At 37.7% G+C, this 18,465-nt stretch overlaps 1 protein-coding gene across 21 annotated transcripts in view; it reads right to left on the bottom strand.

The window, feature by feature from the left end:
• Window positions 1–18,465, bottom strand: part of SYNE1 (spectrin repeat containing nuclear envelope protein 1) — a 289,881-nt gene that overhangs the window by 88,836 nt on the left and 182,580 nt on the right. For 18 of the 21 annotated variants that reach the window (XM_033056260.2, XM_033056262.2, XM_033056276.2 and 15 more), the window contains 10 exons: window positions 17,733–17,870; window positions 16,262–16,447; window positions 15,435–15,557; window positions 13,148–13,330; window positions 11,787–11,930; window positions 8,237–8,431; window positions 7,072–7,212; window positions 2,448–2,615; window positions 1,523–1,684; window positions 110–304 (listed from right to left, as the gene is read on the bottom strand). In XM_033056260.2, coding sequence (XP_032912151.1) covers window positions 110–304; window positions 1,523–1,684; window positions 2,448–2,615; window positions 7,072–7,212; window positions 8,237–8,431; window positions 11,787–11,930; window positions 13,148–13,330; window positions 15,435–15,557; window positions 16,262–16,447; window positions 17,733–17,870 — 1,635 coding nt within the window. The remainder of the gene's footprint in view (window positions 1–109; window positions 305–1,522; window positions 1,685–2,447; window positions 2,616–7,071; window positions 7,213–8,236; window positions 8,432–11,786; window positions 11,931–13,147; window positions 13,331–15,434; window positions 15,558–16,261; window positions 16,448–17,732; window positions 17,871–18,465) is intronic. The other 3 variants (XM_033056263.2, XM_033056267.2, XM_033056270.2) reach the window with 3 other exon arrangements.

Here is an 18,465-nt window from a genome sequence, read left to right as displayed (position 1 = left end):
AAGAATGGTAATTTACTACTGAAAGCAATTGTGAGAAAAAAAGCAGAACTGAAAATTACTTTTTTTTTTTTATGGTGACTAAAAATATTGATGACGTTTTTTCTTGTACCTCTAATAGCTGTCGCTTTCCTGATGCCTTCATTCGAATTGTGGCCATTCGTTCTGCCAAGACTGTGAGGGTGGACTGCAATGCCATTTGATCAGCACCTTCTGCATCCAGTGGCTCTGAAACAAGCTCCTGGGCTAGTGATGTCTGAAGCTCACTGATTTCTTCTTGCAACATTAAAATCTCATCCATCAAAGCCTATTTAGAAATGAGAGCAGAGAATGCATTTGTTTCATTTACCAGTGAGAAGAAAGTATTTCAGGAGATAGAATAAATATAAAATTCAAGACAAATATCCCAGGGGAGCACCAGGAACACAGAGTAGAGCAGAGTATCAATACCAGTATGGCAGAGACAATATTCCATAAGGATTGAGTCCTGTTTTTAGAGGCTTGAGTTAGGATCATGTATCTAGTTATTTAAATATGGATTTAATTACATATCTTGAATTTCAAACATATCACAAGGAATTATTTTGGAAACTGAAAATTTATTCTTCCAATAAATTATCTGTAGGGTATTCTAGTATTCACAGTAAAGATAATGAACAAGTGAGTGAGTGTGTGTTTGTAATAGAAAAATATTTGTGATTAAAAAAAATTTTAGCTTCCAACCTAAAACTTTCTAAGTGGACAAGGAACACTCAGTAATAGACATAAATAGTCAGAGATTTATTCCATCGTGCAAAATAAGTTACTACTCTTACCCTATGAACCAGTTTTATACCTATAAAAGGATGATACCATATTTACATCTATTGCTGGACGTTCTTTGTCAGTTACAAAGTTTTAGGCTGGAAGCTAAAACATACCCTATTTTTCCCTCACAAACACACACACCCATTGAGCACATCAGATAGATTCAAGTTATCAGATAGAAGGCTTCGGTGATTACAACTCAGACATGTGTCAGATGTGTTACTTAACATCATCATATTATTCAGATCATTATTTCTTGAGACTTCCCTTGCGAGGGAGTTTTTGTGTGCTTTTGATTTGTTTTGTTTAACAAGGTGAAAAATTTACTTTGATCAATATACAATGCTTCAGTATTGGTCATGATCTTAGAAAATTTTGGCAACATTATAAATATTCTTCAGCAAAGATGCTGAAGAACAGTATGTACAGCTGTCAGAGGAACAAAAGCCTTTGCTGAAAATTTCGATTGGACAAACTCTTACGATCTATTCTACTTCTTTCAAAAAGGCTCCTTGTTAAAAGAATTTTCCATCACACCACCTTTAGAACAGCAGGAAGCCCAGAAAGGCAAGACATACAGTTAACAGAGAAGGTTCATGCAACAAATGCATATGTTTGAGGTATCCAGCCATGAAGATGTTATTGTCTAAAAAACAGAACAAAAGATACACAGACAATGTGCACTCTGTCTCTCTCCTCCTTGTATATAAGATTGTACCTGATGTTCAGCCATCTGGCTCTCTGGGCTTTTGGCTGGTTCCAAACTCTCATTTAGTTTCATTTCAGTGGTCTCCATTTTCGTGGATATAGACTGGAGTGTGTCCTGATACTTCTGTTGACGCTCAAGAGCTTCATAGAGTGTGCGCTGCTTTTCACTGATCTGAAGAAGAGTTGAAGGTATAAATTCTGACCTTTAGCACAGGATTTGCTATTTAGTCTGCTTCATATGTCCCTAGGCTTAAGAGACTAAAGCAAAAAAACTTGTAACAAGCTTTCAAGAGTATAAATTACAAAGCAAAACATCCACATTAAAAATATTTACTTACTTAAATTTCATCAGTAAAATTCTAGGTTCTGCTGCTTAAAAGAAAAGCCAAAAAGCATGGAAAACTATGCACATTCTCATGCATTATTTTAGATTTCATGCACTCAAACACAGATGTGCGCTATTTGCTAGACACATAGCTCTTAATACCCCATAACAGCTACTGTGTCTCTGAAAGGAATTAAAATTCATAGCATGTGATCAAGACTCTGACCATTTTCATACATCACTGAATGATTATGTTGCAAAACTATACAAAAATGTGTTGATTCAGCATTTGGAGAAACTGGATTCTTGGGCCTTCTTTGCCTACTCTTTCAGCATGATTGGATATCCCTACTAGATTACAGAATACAGTCTGTCAATAGCCAATATTTCTGAAGCAACTATCAGCTTTAATGACTCTTATTTTTATTAATGGAGGTCCATCTTGCACAGGCTTTCAAATAAAGAACAAAAATAATATATCACAACAAAAAATTCAAGTTACCATCTGAAAACCAAAAACTGCAGAGAAAAATATTAGTTGAACCAGTTATTTGAATTTTATTCCTTACAAGCTAGCCAACTATTTTGAAGTCTCCAGATGCAAACTTACCACATTTTTCAGTGTTTCCCAAGAACGCTGCAAATCATCCAATTTGGCACTAGCAGATGATTCTAAGCCTGGTTCAAAAAACTCCTGGGTGGCTGAGGTTCTGGATTGAATTTTAGCAGCTTCTGTCTGCAACTGTTCAGCAGATAAGGCTTGGTAATAAGCAATGTCCTACAAGCATGAAGTACATTATTGCACTTTCAAAAAGAAAGATACTGCATACTATCCCCCCATACTGTCCCTCTGCATACGTCCATTAAAATAAAGCCCACAAAGCCAAAACCACTGGGAAATCTCTTAATAACACAGTAAACCAATATTTAATAGTAGCAGACTGAGAATGTTTGGGATCTTCACTATGATGAGGCTTTTGGATGCATGTTTTTCATGTTCATATTAGCTAGGAGGTGCAGAAGACAACTGTGGACAATCACAGAAAGGCTAGGAAGGGAAGTACTATAAATGGGAGTGTTGTTCCAGCATCATTACAACTACACCTGGGGGAAAACCCATCACAAGAGACAGTGGGTTATGGTACTGTAGGTGGTATATTCCAGTCTAATGAATACTATCACAGAGAGAGCAGCAGAAGAACCTAAAAAGAATATGCTGAAGGACTGGTAAATGAGGCAAGAAAGAGTATGAAGCATCAGCTTATTGTAAGCTTTCAAACAAACATGGAGCCTCAGCTAATTATAAAAGATATTGAGAAAAGGAACCAAACCACCAATGAAAATTCAAAGTGGAATTACTTCTCACCAGAATTTCTATACTTAGTGTATGGAGAGTACTTCAACTGTTGCAGTTGACAACTGAAAACATCTACAGAAAATGTAGAATTAAGGAAACAAGTACAGCGTCTATACTTAGGTCAGGAAAGCAGACTTGATGACAAGGATAATTTAAAACTGAAACGATGTATGACAGTTAGCACCACATTATTTGGGAGGTGAAAAATGCTGCCTCAAGGGAGGGTGATAAGCAGAGAGAACTATGCTCTTCTTAGTGTTGCCCACTGACAGGAACAGAGGCGATGGGCAAAATGGAAGCACGGGAGATTCTCTCTCAATACCAGGAGACACTTTTACTGTTAGGGTGACTGAGCACTGACTGGCACAGGGAAGTTGCAGGGACTTCCATCCTTAGAGATGCTCAAAATCAACCTCAGTACAGTCCTGGACAATATGCTGTACATGATCCAGTTTGACGAAGGGTGTTGGGCCAGATGATCTCTGGAGGTCCCTTCAACCTCAACCAGTCTGTGATTCTGTATAGATGTGTAAGAGTTAGGTACTAAACAAGACTAATTCTGAGGTACTGGAGCTCAACGTATAAGAAGGATCCTAATTTGGAACAGAGTGCAAATAAGTTATTTAATACCATGTAAACAAAACCAATCAGGCCCTGGAAGAGCACAGAAACCAGATTATTCCCATAAAACTGTCCAAAAGTGTCCAATGAGGTACTTCTTCAAAGACAGTAATTGGGAAACTTGAAAAATTTAATGATTAAATTGTTACAATGTCCAGGAGCCAGCATGGAATAGGTAACAGTTTAGCACAGCATTCAGGACTGCAATTTCAGAATTTTTCACTTTGACCACAAGTGATATTTCCAAGTAATGGTGAAAAATTGCACCAGTGGAAGCAACTTCTCATTTTGCCTTGCCTGCAGCTACTCTCCAGCCCTTTGCTAGTCCCCTCTCAAGAACAATGCTTCTGTGACCTCTTAATATGGTTTTCAGAATAAAGGGCTTGTTTTCACAGTGAGGGAAAACCAATCCCTTTCCTGCTTTCTGGAGTATACAACATGGCAGCTTCTTTTTGGCAGAGCTTTCACATGATGATAGCAGGAATCCAGATGCTCACGCAAGTAAAAAATTTTGTTGCCCTTGTAAAGGCCCTAATATTCCATGGTTGTTCTTATGAAACGTAGCCAATGAGCAGTAGTCAAACTTTGTTCTTAGATGTAGGGGTAAAAGTGTGTATTTAAATTTCATAAGAGGTGTAGCAAGGGCTGGTGCACCCTAGGTGACCACTCACATAGGAAAGAAAGAATCCTTAAGTAGGCTGTGTACAAGGAGATAGAAAAGCATTTAACAGTGACCCAGTGCATAAGACTAGAATCACAGGATCAGCTGTGGCCTACAGGGCATCGTGCCAACACTTCAGCTTTTCCCATTCAACTACTCTGCACTGTGTATCAGGAAACCAAGTTTCAAAAAGTGTGTAAAATTTTAATCAATTGCATCTTTGGGTAAGTGCAAGGAGAATTAGCCTCAAAGGATTCTCACTCAGTACAGCAGCACAGATGAAGTGTCTGATTTTGCCAAACATCAGAATTAATTGCATTTCAGAACTGTTAACATAGTATTTTATATATTATGAAATTCCTCAGTGTTTCCAACATTAACACCTTTATAACACCTTTCCCCTCCACTCTGTTTTCATAGGAGTTTCAGAAAAAAACCCCATTTTTAAACTTATGATAGTGCTAGAATTGTCACTTTCTTGTATTTCTGGTCTTTTTAAAATCTATTTCAATACATAACCCCATTATTTCACTAATAAGTAGCTGACACTTGTTTTATATTTTCATTACTTGTTAAAAATGTAAATAAAGTGGGAATGATGTAAAGTAGATGTCTGAATTCTGACTGGCTATGTTTCACCATTAAGGGATGCTAGGAAACTGATGAAACACTATAGAGAGTTATTCAGGATGAATTAAAAAGCAGTCTTAACATATAACCCTTCCTTCCCCAGTTGCCTCTTCAGAAGAATCTTACATTTTTTTTCCCAAGACTAAACTCATGTTATTCTCCACTTTCTATAGTTCCTGTCCACATTTTTTTTTCTGGTAGTTTGCAGGTGATCTTCCAGTGAGAAATTAGTTCTTAACTCTGGTTACTTTTTAAAACAAAATATCTCCAAATTATTTCGCTGATTGGCTGCAAAAACACAAATTACTGATAACTTACATTTGAGCTCCTTGTTTACTAATGTTGAGGATATTTTTTTTAACCAACCTTCTTTCCTGAACTCTCCCTGGCATTCTTTATGACTAGCACTAGCAGTTTCATTAGTCTTAATCTTATGTGAGTGTGAACCTAAGAATTTTGTAAGTAAGCCACTGCATTTCGGAATGTTCTTCCGCATGTTGTTTAATACATGCAGTACATTTCAACATTAACCACATTGAAGAAAACTTCAGCTCTAAGTTTTTTAAGATTGATGTAACAGCATCAACCTAATCTCTCAAAAAATTTCTGCTAAATGAAAGACATAATATTTTTGTTCAATTTTGCCCTAGTAAATCACTTACTCTAAAACTTGTATTTTGGTGTCACCTCATGGTGCAACAGCATGTTCACTGTGTTCTCCTTGTTGTCTGAGTGACTGGAGGTGTTTGACTTCTTTTACACTTTCAAAGAAAAGTAATGAACTGACACTGGATTGTTGATGAGGAAGCTTTTGGTCCTTTAATTCCTTCATTAATTAATGGTGTCATAAGACTTCTATGTTCAAATATATAGATGCCTTTCTACTGTAAGTAAACTTCACAGGGAACTTTCTGATTATCTAAAATGACAGAAAACTAGAAAAATCCTTCTTATGCATAATACAACTTCTTTTAGTACGCCATTGATGATTTTGTCACCACTCTTACTATCTAACATTAGTATTCTTATGTCTTATATTTAGTCACTTCTATACACATACGCATTTCTGAAAGAAGAAGAAGGAATCAATGAGGATCTTGCTCAAAATTGTCTAATTCTTAGCAGTGCAACACAACACATTCTAACTTCCAAATCTGCAGTGGTCAATTTTGGAAGCAGTCACAAATGCAAAACCAACCAATCAACCACAAAATCCAGACTATGATGGATTCAGTGAGGTGTTTACTGTTTCTAAGGCTCATTTCTAGACTTACAAAGCATAACATTTTATGTGTGACTTTATGTGCATGATGCTCAATGTGCTGCTTCAATATTTACATTTTAATCAATACTGATACTCGCTCCTATTAGAAGTGCAAGAACCCTCAGCTTTAAAATCTAATGTCTGTTATTTCACTGATCTGCCTCACTGGCACTTAAAATAGACTGCCATGGAAATGAACAACGTTGGAATGAACAATACATGAAAAAACCCACATGAAAGTTAATAACTGAAGTGATATTAAGTAGAAGAAATCAGGTTATGATTTCAGTGCCACAAAGGCAATGGTACAGTAAGATAGATGGATATGGAACATAATGCAATGTTTCATTATGGGGAATAAAAAGCATTTTTTCTCAGGATGCAAGATTCCATTGAGTACTACTGAGAAAATAAAAACCATGTTATAAGTAGAAAACACTGGTGACATTGCAATTGTCACTTAAAATATATTTTTAAAAAGAATGAATAGCTGTAACACTGGATTTATACAATTTCAACTCGGAAGTCAATACCTGTATCCATTTTGAACCAGAACCTGAAGGTTCACTTTGGTAAGAGGTTAAGCCTCAGTTCCTTGGAGTTATAGCTAAACACAACTTCAGAGGATTAAATAAACCACCTGTGGAATGGAACCATGTATGTCTGAGATAAAAGCTGAATGAATGCCAAGAGAGAGGTACCTGGTTAACAGAAGCATCTGTATTAGCCACAGGTGAGGGAGAGCGACAGGCAGGTGGAGAAGAAATCTCACTGTTGGTTCCCTCCTCCCCAGACTCCTCAGTGACAGGGGAGAGCAGCGTGTGACAGCGACCAGCAGTCATCTGCCACAGGAAAAGCAACCCCAGAGCACAGGAAGAAAATCAGTTACCTCAGCTGAGGCTTGACTTAGACTGAGATCAAAACAACACATGGCCAGAATTACCACAACATTAATTAGTCATGCTTCATGCTCCTACATTTACCAGTTTAGAAATCTGTTGAATAAACAGTCTAATTTACTTGTCAAACTTCAGTATGAAACTGCTCTCCTGTACCCTAATGGATTTGAAAAGACAATGTAGAGCAAGCAACTCAATCATAACAAATTCAGGTTTGCCTAAACATCTCCTAATACAATCTCTGCTGCATACAGAAATACTGTGGAGAGCTACAGAATACTGGACTATTCGTCTCCATATCCTGGTCTGATTAGAACAAGGAACAGACTTGAAATGTAAAATACAACCCAGTATTCAAAGGTAACCCTTCTTCCTTCCCCAATGCTGCTATAGAGGCATAAATCCTGAAGTCTGAAACTCAGACAAAAATCCCAATAGCATCAGCAGAATGTTTGTAATGAGACCCAGTTAGAAACAAACGAAAGCAAAGTAAGTCAAACATCAGGCCTATGGCAGCACTTAGCTTTCATTTCCAGTACACTCAGCTGAGAATGCAGCAGCATACTGTCAATTATCACATCACCATTTTAATGTATGAAAAGCCTACACACTGCAACACTTAATGAAATAATATTTATTCTGGTTGTATTTTATTCCTGCAACTCATCAATTTCTTAGCATTTGTTCTTGCATGCTGACAGCTACAAAATAAAAAGCACAATATTTGCATATTACTGCTCACAAATTTCATGTATTTGTCTGCTAAATAACTTCAGCCTTTATCAACAAGTCTTGATAACCCATATATAGCATAATACAGTAAAGTGAAGCTGCAAAATGTTTTGTTTGTCACACTACAGTCATTTCAAAAGCTAGATATGAGCTGTGGCAATTTGCTACATGGTGTTGTAATGATGCAAGAGGAAGCAGCTCAGCTAATGAGCAGAGTGACCAAAGCATTGCTTACCATAACCACCGAGGGATGAGTGGGGTGTGCTGGGAGCAGGTCTGAATCCAGCTCCTCCATTCCCTCGGACAGCCCCTCCACTTCTGTCACTGTCAGCAGCATGGTGGCATGTTTTGCTTTCATTGTCAGCATCTTGCACTTGGAATTCAAAGAAGCAATTTGCTCCTGGTATCCTTTGATCTTCTGAGCAAGCTCCTGAGGAAACATTTTTATTCCCCTACTGCTGATGCAGCCGGCAAAGGCCACAGGACCGGCAGCATTTCAGCTTCCGCGGCGAAGTGAAGCTGTCCCCTCCCATGGCAGCCAATGGCACGGCAGCGCTGCCGCTCTGCTGACGCGCAGGATGTCGCCAGCGCAGGGACCGCGGAGCGGCGGCTGGAGCGGCGGCGGCCGCGCGGGGACAGAGGGATGCACGGACGGACAGAGGGATGCACGGACGGAGGGATGCACGGACGGAGGGATGCACGCCTCACGCTCCCATCCTGCCCGAACGTGAGCCCACCTCTGCACGCTGCAGCGTCTCTCCCTCTTCCTGCCCTATTTCCCCCCGCCCCCGATCTGCTTCCATTTATCTGAGGAAGATGAAGCTCCCGCCGCAACAGTGCATGCCAGGGAAATGAGGTCATGTAGTGGCCACAACTGCAAAAATGCCCCATTCAGCTCTCACCAGAAAGAATGAATTGTCCAAACAATAACTCACAGGGTCTAACAGGCTCAAATGTGATAGGAACAATCAGTCACATAATAAGATTAAAGGCAGACTTTTTGTCACTGTTTGGATAAGCTGTATTTTAATCCCGTTTTGGTTTTGTGTAAGTCTACTGAGTTAAAAGTTGAGCTGCACAGGACCAACCTTTCTTTAAAAAGAGATGGGGAAACTAGCATAAAGCAGACTGCATTTTAAACTGTTGGGGTTTTTATGCTTAGGAAATGGTCTATTTATGTGGCCAAACAACATCATAAGCTTAAGATTTTTAGACAAGAAAGATTAAAATGAATAGCCTTATGACTATTCATAAGTGTCTCGTCTTCTCTCCTACCCTATACTGTTGCCCCATTCAGTGTCCAGTTTCAAAGCTTTCATTATTATACTTCAAATAAAAAATGGTGGAAGTGTTTAATATTTTTGCTGACGCTATTGTTCCTGTCTCCTTAGACACTCAGTTACAAGTTAGAGTTTTGGTCAAAGGAGTGAAAACATTTGTATAAGCTTGCCTGCTAAATTGGTGATTATTTGTTCAAGTATATATTTCTGCTTCATTTTTATATCTGCTTTAACTTTTTCAAAACTCACAAGTTTTCAAGAAAAATAGCAATAGAAGTTTGCAAGACCTAGTAGGCATATTATTACAATATCTTTTCAAAAGTAAATACAATTACTGCTTCAGGCTGATAAATTAAAAGATGTTTTTGTTTGTATGACATTTTCAGTAAGAAAATTCCTCAAAATTACAGTGCAGAACACTCATTGCAAGAAATAGGAATTGAAACAGCTCAGAGACTGAGGATGACACTTCACTACTTGAGTTTCAATGGCACCTTGTCACCATCTGTCATGTTAGCTACAAAAGGTGCTCTTTTGGTGCTCCAAGGCTTTTCTTGGAGACTAAGAAAGGTCTTGATTATAAAACATCAAGCAGAACAGTCAGAAACCAACCTGCAATCAAATCAAGCCACACATTTAATGTCTAGCAGCTCGAACAGTTATCTGCTCTTTGCCAAATTCCAGTCATTCATACATGCTCAATGAATGACATATCTGAGCCTCACTAGAAAATTATTGTCATTCAGTACACTCTATTCCATCATATTAGTAAGGGCAATGACATTTGTGGTACTAATGTCCAATGCACCAATTATCTAAAATGCCTCCTTCAACTGAAAACCAAGAGTAAGCAAAAACATGATTGCAAAATAAAATTAAAAATATTAAAGCATCTTAAAAAAAGCAATGAACCATGAGGTATTGTACTTTCCATTGAAATAATTCTCAAGTATGAAGATACTCACCCACATTCTTATCTGAAATTCTAAACAACACGGGTCACTAGACATGGTATCTACTTACATACATGCATACTAATACAAGCTTCCCAAAAATCAAGATGCAATTTCCTTCTACTTTCTTCCTTCCTCTTATTTTAATTCTAAACTTAGCTACTAAAAGCATTCCCTATAAGTTCTTTTACTTGCAGCCTTTAACAGGGGATGTGGCAACTGATATTTTCTTAAATTAATGACACGCCTAACAAAAATCTTGACAGACTTGACTTTTGAAGTATATGGTTCAGAATATTCACTTCATGTTATGCATTTTTACAGGTGTTTAGCACAGCAAGCATGATAATGAAATATGCTTATCTCTGTCTTTCAAATTCCCTTACCTCTAAATGTGGAAAGCTTGCACGTATGAAGTCTGTCTGCTCTGGCTGATCCTGACACATGTGTTATCATACAGCTGCTCTCTTCCTGCAGATGTTTAGGACCACTCCTAGCTACCAAATGTACATGAAACTTCAAGCTGCCTCATTTTTAATTCCTTCCTGCCTGCAGCATTATTCCTTCCTCCAGCAATATTACCCTGAATCGCTGGTCATTCTCCTGCATTTGCTTTTCCACAATATTTGAATAGAGAATATAGAATTATCAATACAGTACTAATAAAACCAAAAGTGTTTGTACATGGAAACTGCTCTTGAATTTATACTAAATAACAGCTGTAACAACTGGAGAGAAGATGAGCAACACATGTAACATGCCAGGAGGGAGAGCTTTAATTCAAAGGTAAATGGTGCCATCTGGTGCCAAAAGTGACACACAGAGATCATGCTGGATTTTCTATCCCAGGAATTACACAGCAGACAAGTGGAGGTGAAAGGGGCTCAGGAGGATCTCTCAAGCCACCAAAACAATAAGGCTGGACAGAGACTATCATGATTTATTCAAGGGCTGATAATCCACGAGTTTGTGGGCAGGACCCACAACTCCAGAGCACAAAAATCTTCACAACAAAGACTTTAAAGAAACCTTTGGAGTGAATGGTGCAGAGTTTCTCTCCAAATCTATTGCAGGTTTCCTTTGATTTAAGTCTCTTTGATTCAAGTCTCACATTTACAGAATGTGACTGGGATGAAAATGAGCAAGTATGTTAGGATATACATGCGTATATGTACAAGTTCTTTAGGATACACATATGTACATATGGATGACTGAACTAATTGTGATTAAGTAACCAGCTGCTGAACTTCTGGGACACTCCTCAGTCAAGTTCTAATGTTATCTGCCCCTTAATTATGCAATGCTTTTGTTTATCATAAAATTGTCAGAAGGTTAGGATATATCTAACTGAATAAACAAATGAATTGTCCACATTGTACCAATAGCAGGAGTTTCCTCTCTGGAATGAAGTCTATCTGCTCAACTAGCCTTGAGGAAATCTGAAAAGCAATTCAGCTATCTTACGACTATTACTTATGAAAAGTTGTCTGGGTCAGTGAGCTCAGTGAGCTGCCATTGAGCCCAATGTTTTGATACATTTTGGGTCCCATACCTCGTTACGTGAAATCTGGACCTGGAGTTCCTGGATGTTGCTGGTTGCTATTGGCTTGTCTTGGATCTCACGATGGGCACTCTCTATCATCTGCTGCAAATGTTTCATTTCTTGCTCATATTGCTCATACTGAACCACTGCTTCCTAGAGAAGGGAAAAAAAGATTGAGTGTCTACACGAAAGTTAATTTTCACTTAGCCTAAGAACGACAGATCTCCCTCCTGAAGTATCTGGCACTCACATCTTGATAAGCAAAGCAGGAGTATAGTCAGGAAATTGTCTATTCATAAATATTGTGAATTGCAATGAATTGAACAGCTTCATTTATTTAAATATTTCCCAAACCCACAGTCCACTTAACATGATATTTTAGATTTCTGATGTAAGGTGCTGTAACTTTTGATTCCAACTAGCACCTGAACCAAACATACCCATGAGATGATAGCCTTCCTTAGTCTCATGGTTTTATTATAAAGCATTTTCATCTGCTTTTTCACTTCAGGTGTTCATTTGTGACTTTAAGAAAAGCTTAGATATTACAGAAAATACAGATGAGAGAGGATTACGAAGATTAATTCAGATAATTATCCTAACAATACAGTATCAGTTCTTTCTATTATAGATCCATGAGCAGTTTGTCTAGCCCATTTTTAAAATTTTCAGTATGACGTTGTAACCTTTCTTGTATTTAACCATCATTAATTATCCTCAATCATCACAAGTCTCTTCTATTATCCAACTTGAAACTTTGTAGTTGCACTCTAGCCTATGGAATATGATATCTACATTCCTATCACAAACAGCAGAGAAGAAAAGCTTATTCTCTTCTTTGGAAATACCTTTTACATGTTTAATTATAAATCCAAACAATCAAACAAAATCTAGTTTACTTGTATTTAGCAAAATTGGAAAATACAAATTTAATAGACATTGAATGATTCCAAAATCGGGAAAAAAATATATGTAAACTATAAATAGAGAGATTAAAAATAATTATTTTTATACCTCAAAGTTAATTAACTCAATAGTTTTTATGTAATCTTCAGAAGCAGTTGATGTTACAATGTTATATTAATTTTACTAATTGATTACATATCTTAAAAAATTAACCTGCATTCCGTTGTATATTAGCTGTTTAGTTTATCCTAACAGCGTTACAAAAATCGTATCAGGGAGAGAACGGAGGTGAGAGTCTGAGGAGTAAATTAAAGTCAGGAATTACTGAGACTTAGTGGGGAAATTGCCAATGGTAGTACAGAGCAGAGGAGTGCACAGAGGTATGAAATTCAGTGTCTCCATCACAATCTGTGTGTTGCTGTTCAAGTTCCCCTGAGTGACTCGTGGGATGGAGCTGCACTTGCCTGCATGATGTTGCACTGCTGAATGGCCGTGTGCTGCAGGCGGCTGGCCTCCTCCTGGAGCCGCAGGGCGCTGTGGCACATGGGCAGGCTGGTGACCACCTCCTCAGGAATCCGCAGGGCACTCTGGCAGTCTTGTACTGCCTGAACTTTTGGCTTCAGTGACTCCATTTCAGACAACAGATGCTAGAAACAAAGTCAGTGCCATAATAAACCAATTTTTCAGGACTCCCAGAGCACTTCACGCAGCCAAAGAAAAATAATGATACATTCAAACAATAAAAGAAAAAAATTTTTACCTACTTCCTAAATTGAATATAATTAGAAACACTTTCTCTGGAGTTGCTCATTGTGAAATGAGAATTCTTCTAAAGATTACTTAAGCAAAAAGCTCATATATTTGATATAAAAATAATTAATGAAAAAGTCTAGTAGTACCTATTTCTAAGTGTCCAAGTAAAAAATAAATTTCTATTACCAGAAACTCCACAAATCGAAGCAGCACAAGAGTAAGTTATATATACACATACAGTCTTAAAGTCTGAAGGAACTCCCTGCTGGGACATAGAAGCACATTTTCAAAACAGCACATGCATCCCATTGTATTCACAACCTTCCCTTGAAAATACAAACTGAAAATGGCTGAAAATGTTGCTTAAAATTCACAAGGCAATCAAACAGAAAGGAACAGAGCTACACAGAAACCTTTTTCTTTGAATAATCACAAGCTGTGTGCCTTTGTTAATAGTGCCTATTCCATACAAGATGTCCATTCAAGCTGTCTGCTCATATGCATGAGAAGGATTTAAGTGCAATGGCTGGAGAATAGATTTGATCACCATTCTTTTAATCTACATTGAGGAGTTTAATGAATGTATGTACAGATATTAAAAAAAAAGAAAAAAGGCAAAGTTGGTAAAAAGGGCCTTAATACATTAGAAAAATATTTTAGATTCAATGGATATAAATCAGCTGGACAATGAGACAAACACGGATAGAGAATTTTGTTATCTCCCCTTCCCTCCACCACACACAGAACGATAGCTAAGTAGGTCTGAAGTGCATACTGATGAGAGGATTGTGAGTTTTTTGGGGGTTTTTTGATTTGTTTTGCTTTTTTTATTTCTGCAGTTTCATGACATATGGTGGATAATCTAACCAGAGTTTCAGTATAATGACCTATTCCTCAGGCAGCACAGGTGGGGCCTCTCCTCTGTCAGACCCCAGACTGCTGGCAAAGGGTGTTTTTATTGTTCAGTCAGCACCCAGAGGCACCCTGGGGGCTGTGTGCCAGCCAGGGGCTTTCCAACATCCCCTCTCTGGTCTGGTGAAATAGGTGGACAGGGGCTACAGCCCCTTTCTGTACAAAAGAAAGATCTGCTAGAGCCAGGACAAAGAATGCACAGAAAATCCAGTGTAAATTCCATGTTCCTTCATCCTTATGGCGGGTGATGTGTTCACTTGCACTCTTCAAGGCCACATTCTGAAATCTGTTCCCAAGTCCCCATAATAAAGACTGTGTATTTTAATGAAAAGGAAGCTGTGCAAATTTACATATGTTCTGTACATATTTCTTACATACGTTTTTCTGCAGATTTTAATGCTACAGTGAACCTGCTGGCATCCAGTTTTCACTGGCAGACTGAGACAGTTAAATCTCCAGATTAGCTTGCAGAAAGAAACATGTCTTGCAGAACTCAGAAAGCTGTAACTTGCCTTATTATTCCTGCTAAGAGACTGAGACCAAAACTCACAAACTGAGAAATCTCCACAGCAGAATAAATGCAATAGAGAAAGCCACAATATCTAAGGGGGGTAATTCAACTAAGCATAGAAAAATGTAACTGGGCTTAGAGAAACCTGAATCCTCTCCTAGTGCTCCGGATTACTGTTGGAGAAGCTAGCAACAAGCTATATCATTGTGTCTCTATCTGTAAAATAATGGTAACAATCTAGACTTCCTTTTTAATATTTTAAGAACCCCTTGACCATAAGTGCTAGATAAGAATTGGGTTTTATTGCTTATTAATATGGATTAAATAGATTGGATGCACACTTCCCAGAACTGCATCACCCTAAGAACGGGCTCATAAAGAATTATACTTCAACTATTCCCTCTGAGGGACTGATTCTTCTTGCTCCATCCCTTATTTCCTTGGCAGTAATTTGGGGCTACACTCTGAAACACTGACCCACCTAAGAAACACAGAAATCAATCTCATCAACACTCATTATCCTTTGTGTAAGATCACACTAGTCAAATGTTAACTGTGAGGTCCTGGTCTTTTACCTGTCTGTGAGAAAGCTGCTCTTTCAAGCTCAAATGCCCAAGCTCTGGAGATGTCAGTGTGGCTTGGGCTTGCTCCAAAGCAGCTTGTAGGGCTCTCAGTTCAATTTCAAATTTCTTCATATCCTGTAACACATTTAATTCAGGGATGAATAAGTGGAAAAATAGAAATCACTATAAATATATCTGTCTGGATTTTTCAGGTACATCCCCCTTACATACAGTGCAAGAAACAATTTACAGTTTTGACACTTAATTTTAAATGTTTAAAATATTAGATAAAAATACCAGTTATATGAAAGTCTAGAAAAAGGGATTGCAAAGGCAGAGTTATTATTTTAAGCACTTCAATCTCAAATACAGCATATACTTTATAAAACTGAAAAAGCATGTCCATTCTTTTCACTGCAGTCCTTTGTAGAGGTAGGCCTTGTACTATGGAATTCAGGTTTGGTCCAGAGCTGATCTAAATTAATAAATAACAGCATTTAGAGATCATTTAAGAGAAGAATAAAGGAAATAGCAAAATGTGTCAACAAATACACTTTTCAAGTATCTAAACATAGATGCTCAGTGCTATTTGAGACAAACCATTATCCCAAATCTATCCATCCAGAAACGGCACTTGTAACAGGACCTGCAGAAATCTTGTGCCCATCTGAGTCAGCACCTGAAGGCAACATCTCGAACAGTGCAAGATACCTGACTTTAGACAACAAAGTCATACCCTGTTTAGACCACAAATTTTCTTCACTGCTAATAATCTCAGTAGTATGATGCCTACCTCACCCTAGATGCTAGCCAGCACTAGAAAAACTGCTTTCATTTACCTTGGCAGCATCTTGGAGGTTTGGTAGCTGCACTTTGATAACTTGCTGCAATTCCTCTGTCCGCCGCCCCAGTTCCAGCACTTGCTGTGACATTCCTTCAGTACAGTACACACTTGCCAGGTAATCAATCCTCTCGCTCATGGCCTCAAGATCCCCATGAATCTCTCCAGACTCATCAAGAATGCTCTAGGTGGAGATACAAGCAAATTGAATGTCAGGTTTGAGACTCAAGGACACATATCTTTAAAGTATATTGTTCTGCAAACTGTTCAATCTGTATATATTTATGAGCCTATTTATTATGTTCCACTGATCTCCTGTAAAGCTTAGGCAATATGCTTAGCTCTGAAGGTCTGCTGAAGTGCTTCAGCATATAGAGACTGAGAAGCAAAAGATTAAGTCATGAAGCTTCAGCAACTGTACTTACCAACACATTAATTTCAGTGTTTTGCTAAACATACTTGTGTGTAAAAATATAATATATGCAATCTATGGAGAATATTGGTCCTGGAAGCCTCATATACCTAACAGAAAGTAGCAGAAAGCACTTGGGTGTAGCGTTATAGCATGGTAGGAGTCATTAATACTGCCTAAAAAAATCACTGCCAAAGTATTGTGTGGGATGGCATTGGTTAAGCCTGTATTGTCAGATTCTGAAGCGCAGAAAAAGCCATAGCAAAACCAAAACAGAAATTCTGTCTCCAGCTTTCCTCAGGATAAATTGCCTGGAAGCTCCTATTCAGAATAGAAAGTCTGACATACTACACTGCACTAATGTACAAGAATGTACTTGACAATTAAGTAATGTACACATAAAAACCGTAATTTATGGTTTTTTGGTATTAGTGATACATTATTATCTTATGGTGCCTTGATTTCTTTCACATGGTCACATAACACCAGGCAAGCTTGAACCTCATCAAAATATCCCACTGATCTCACACACACATTCCACACACAGACACACACACAGAACAAATTGCACAATTACAGTGACAGAAAATTACTCTGATGTGAAATGTTCAGGAAGAGACTGGAATAAACTCTTCCATTAGGTATCAGTTTGAGAATATTTGGTATAGAACTCATTAGATGAGAACACAGGCTATTCCAGTTTAACATAATGGAGAAAGAAAAGATCCCCAAACTGAAAATCATGTTTAACTGAAGTTTAGAGTATGAGCTGCAGTAAGGTGCTTGATGTGGTAGAATCACAGTGTGCACAGTATTCAGCCAAAAGCCCCTATGAAACCAAACTCCTTGGGGAACATGGAGATCAACTTTGAATCACATGTTTTTATTCTACAAAGTATCTTTATTTCAGTTTTCAAAACAATTGTCCAAAACCATTTTTAAGGCTTGGGTGAACAGTCAAAGAAATCTAGCACTTTAAGAGGAAGTAGTACTCCATTGCTTTGAAAATACCTTTTTAAATACACTGCCTTTTAAATTTCATAGCTCACATAATCACCTGGTAGGCTTTAAGCTGATCACGAAGCTGAGAGGAAGAATTCCATATTATACTACCATGCACTAGGATATTTGCTTTCTCAATCCATTTCAATATGAACTCCAGCATCTCATTGTATTCTTCCAAGTGTGAAGCAGCCTAGATAAAAGAAAAATTTGCTTAAGCCTAAGATGTAATTTTGTACAATTCTTGGAGGATGAAAAACTAATTTTATTTCCTTCATTGTTTTAAACTCATGATAATTTTAACAACTTTTCCTTCCTGTATTATGTAAGTTAATTTCTTATGTATTTATGGAATTAAAATAGGTCTGTTTCCAGTAGTAAGATTATCTGTTTTGGGGAAAAGAAGGCACTATGAGAATGTAAGTCCCACTGGGAGAGTCCATTGATGCTCAATTATATCCTTAGAGGGAACACTCCCTGTGCATATTTCAGCCTCACATGTAAATTCCAAAATACCTCATCTTTCGATTTATGGCTCAATTTCTTAATTTTAACTCTCTTTCCATTACCTTTCCACTACTCTTTCAAAACCTATCATTTTTTATGATAAGTGGTTTTTTTGATGCTGAACAAAAATATCCTAATGTTAAGTCTCTTTACCAAGCACCTTTGATTGAACTCTTACTTTGATAATAATTTTCTATCTCTTCTTAAAAACAATTTTTCAGAGGAAATTGAAAAGGATATTTTGAAGTTTTCTTACAGAAGCAACTTCATGCATGCAGAAA

The sequence above is a fragment of the Catharus ustulatus genome, chromosome 3 (assembly GCF_009819885.2).
Source record: "Catharus ustulatus isolate bCatUst1 chromosome 3, bCatUst1.pri.v2, whole genome shotgun sequence".
Taxonomy (NCBI): Eukaryota; Metazoa; Chordata; class Aves; order Passeriformes; family Turdidae; genus Catharus; species Catharus ustulatus.
Note: the sequence above shows the minus strand (reverse complement) of the source record. Positions and strands in the feature narration are given on the sequence as shown.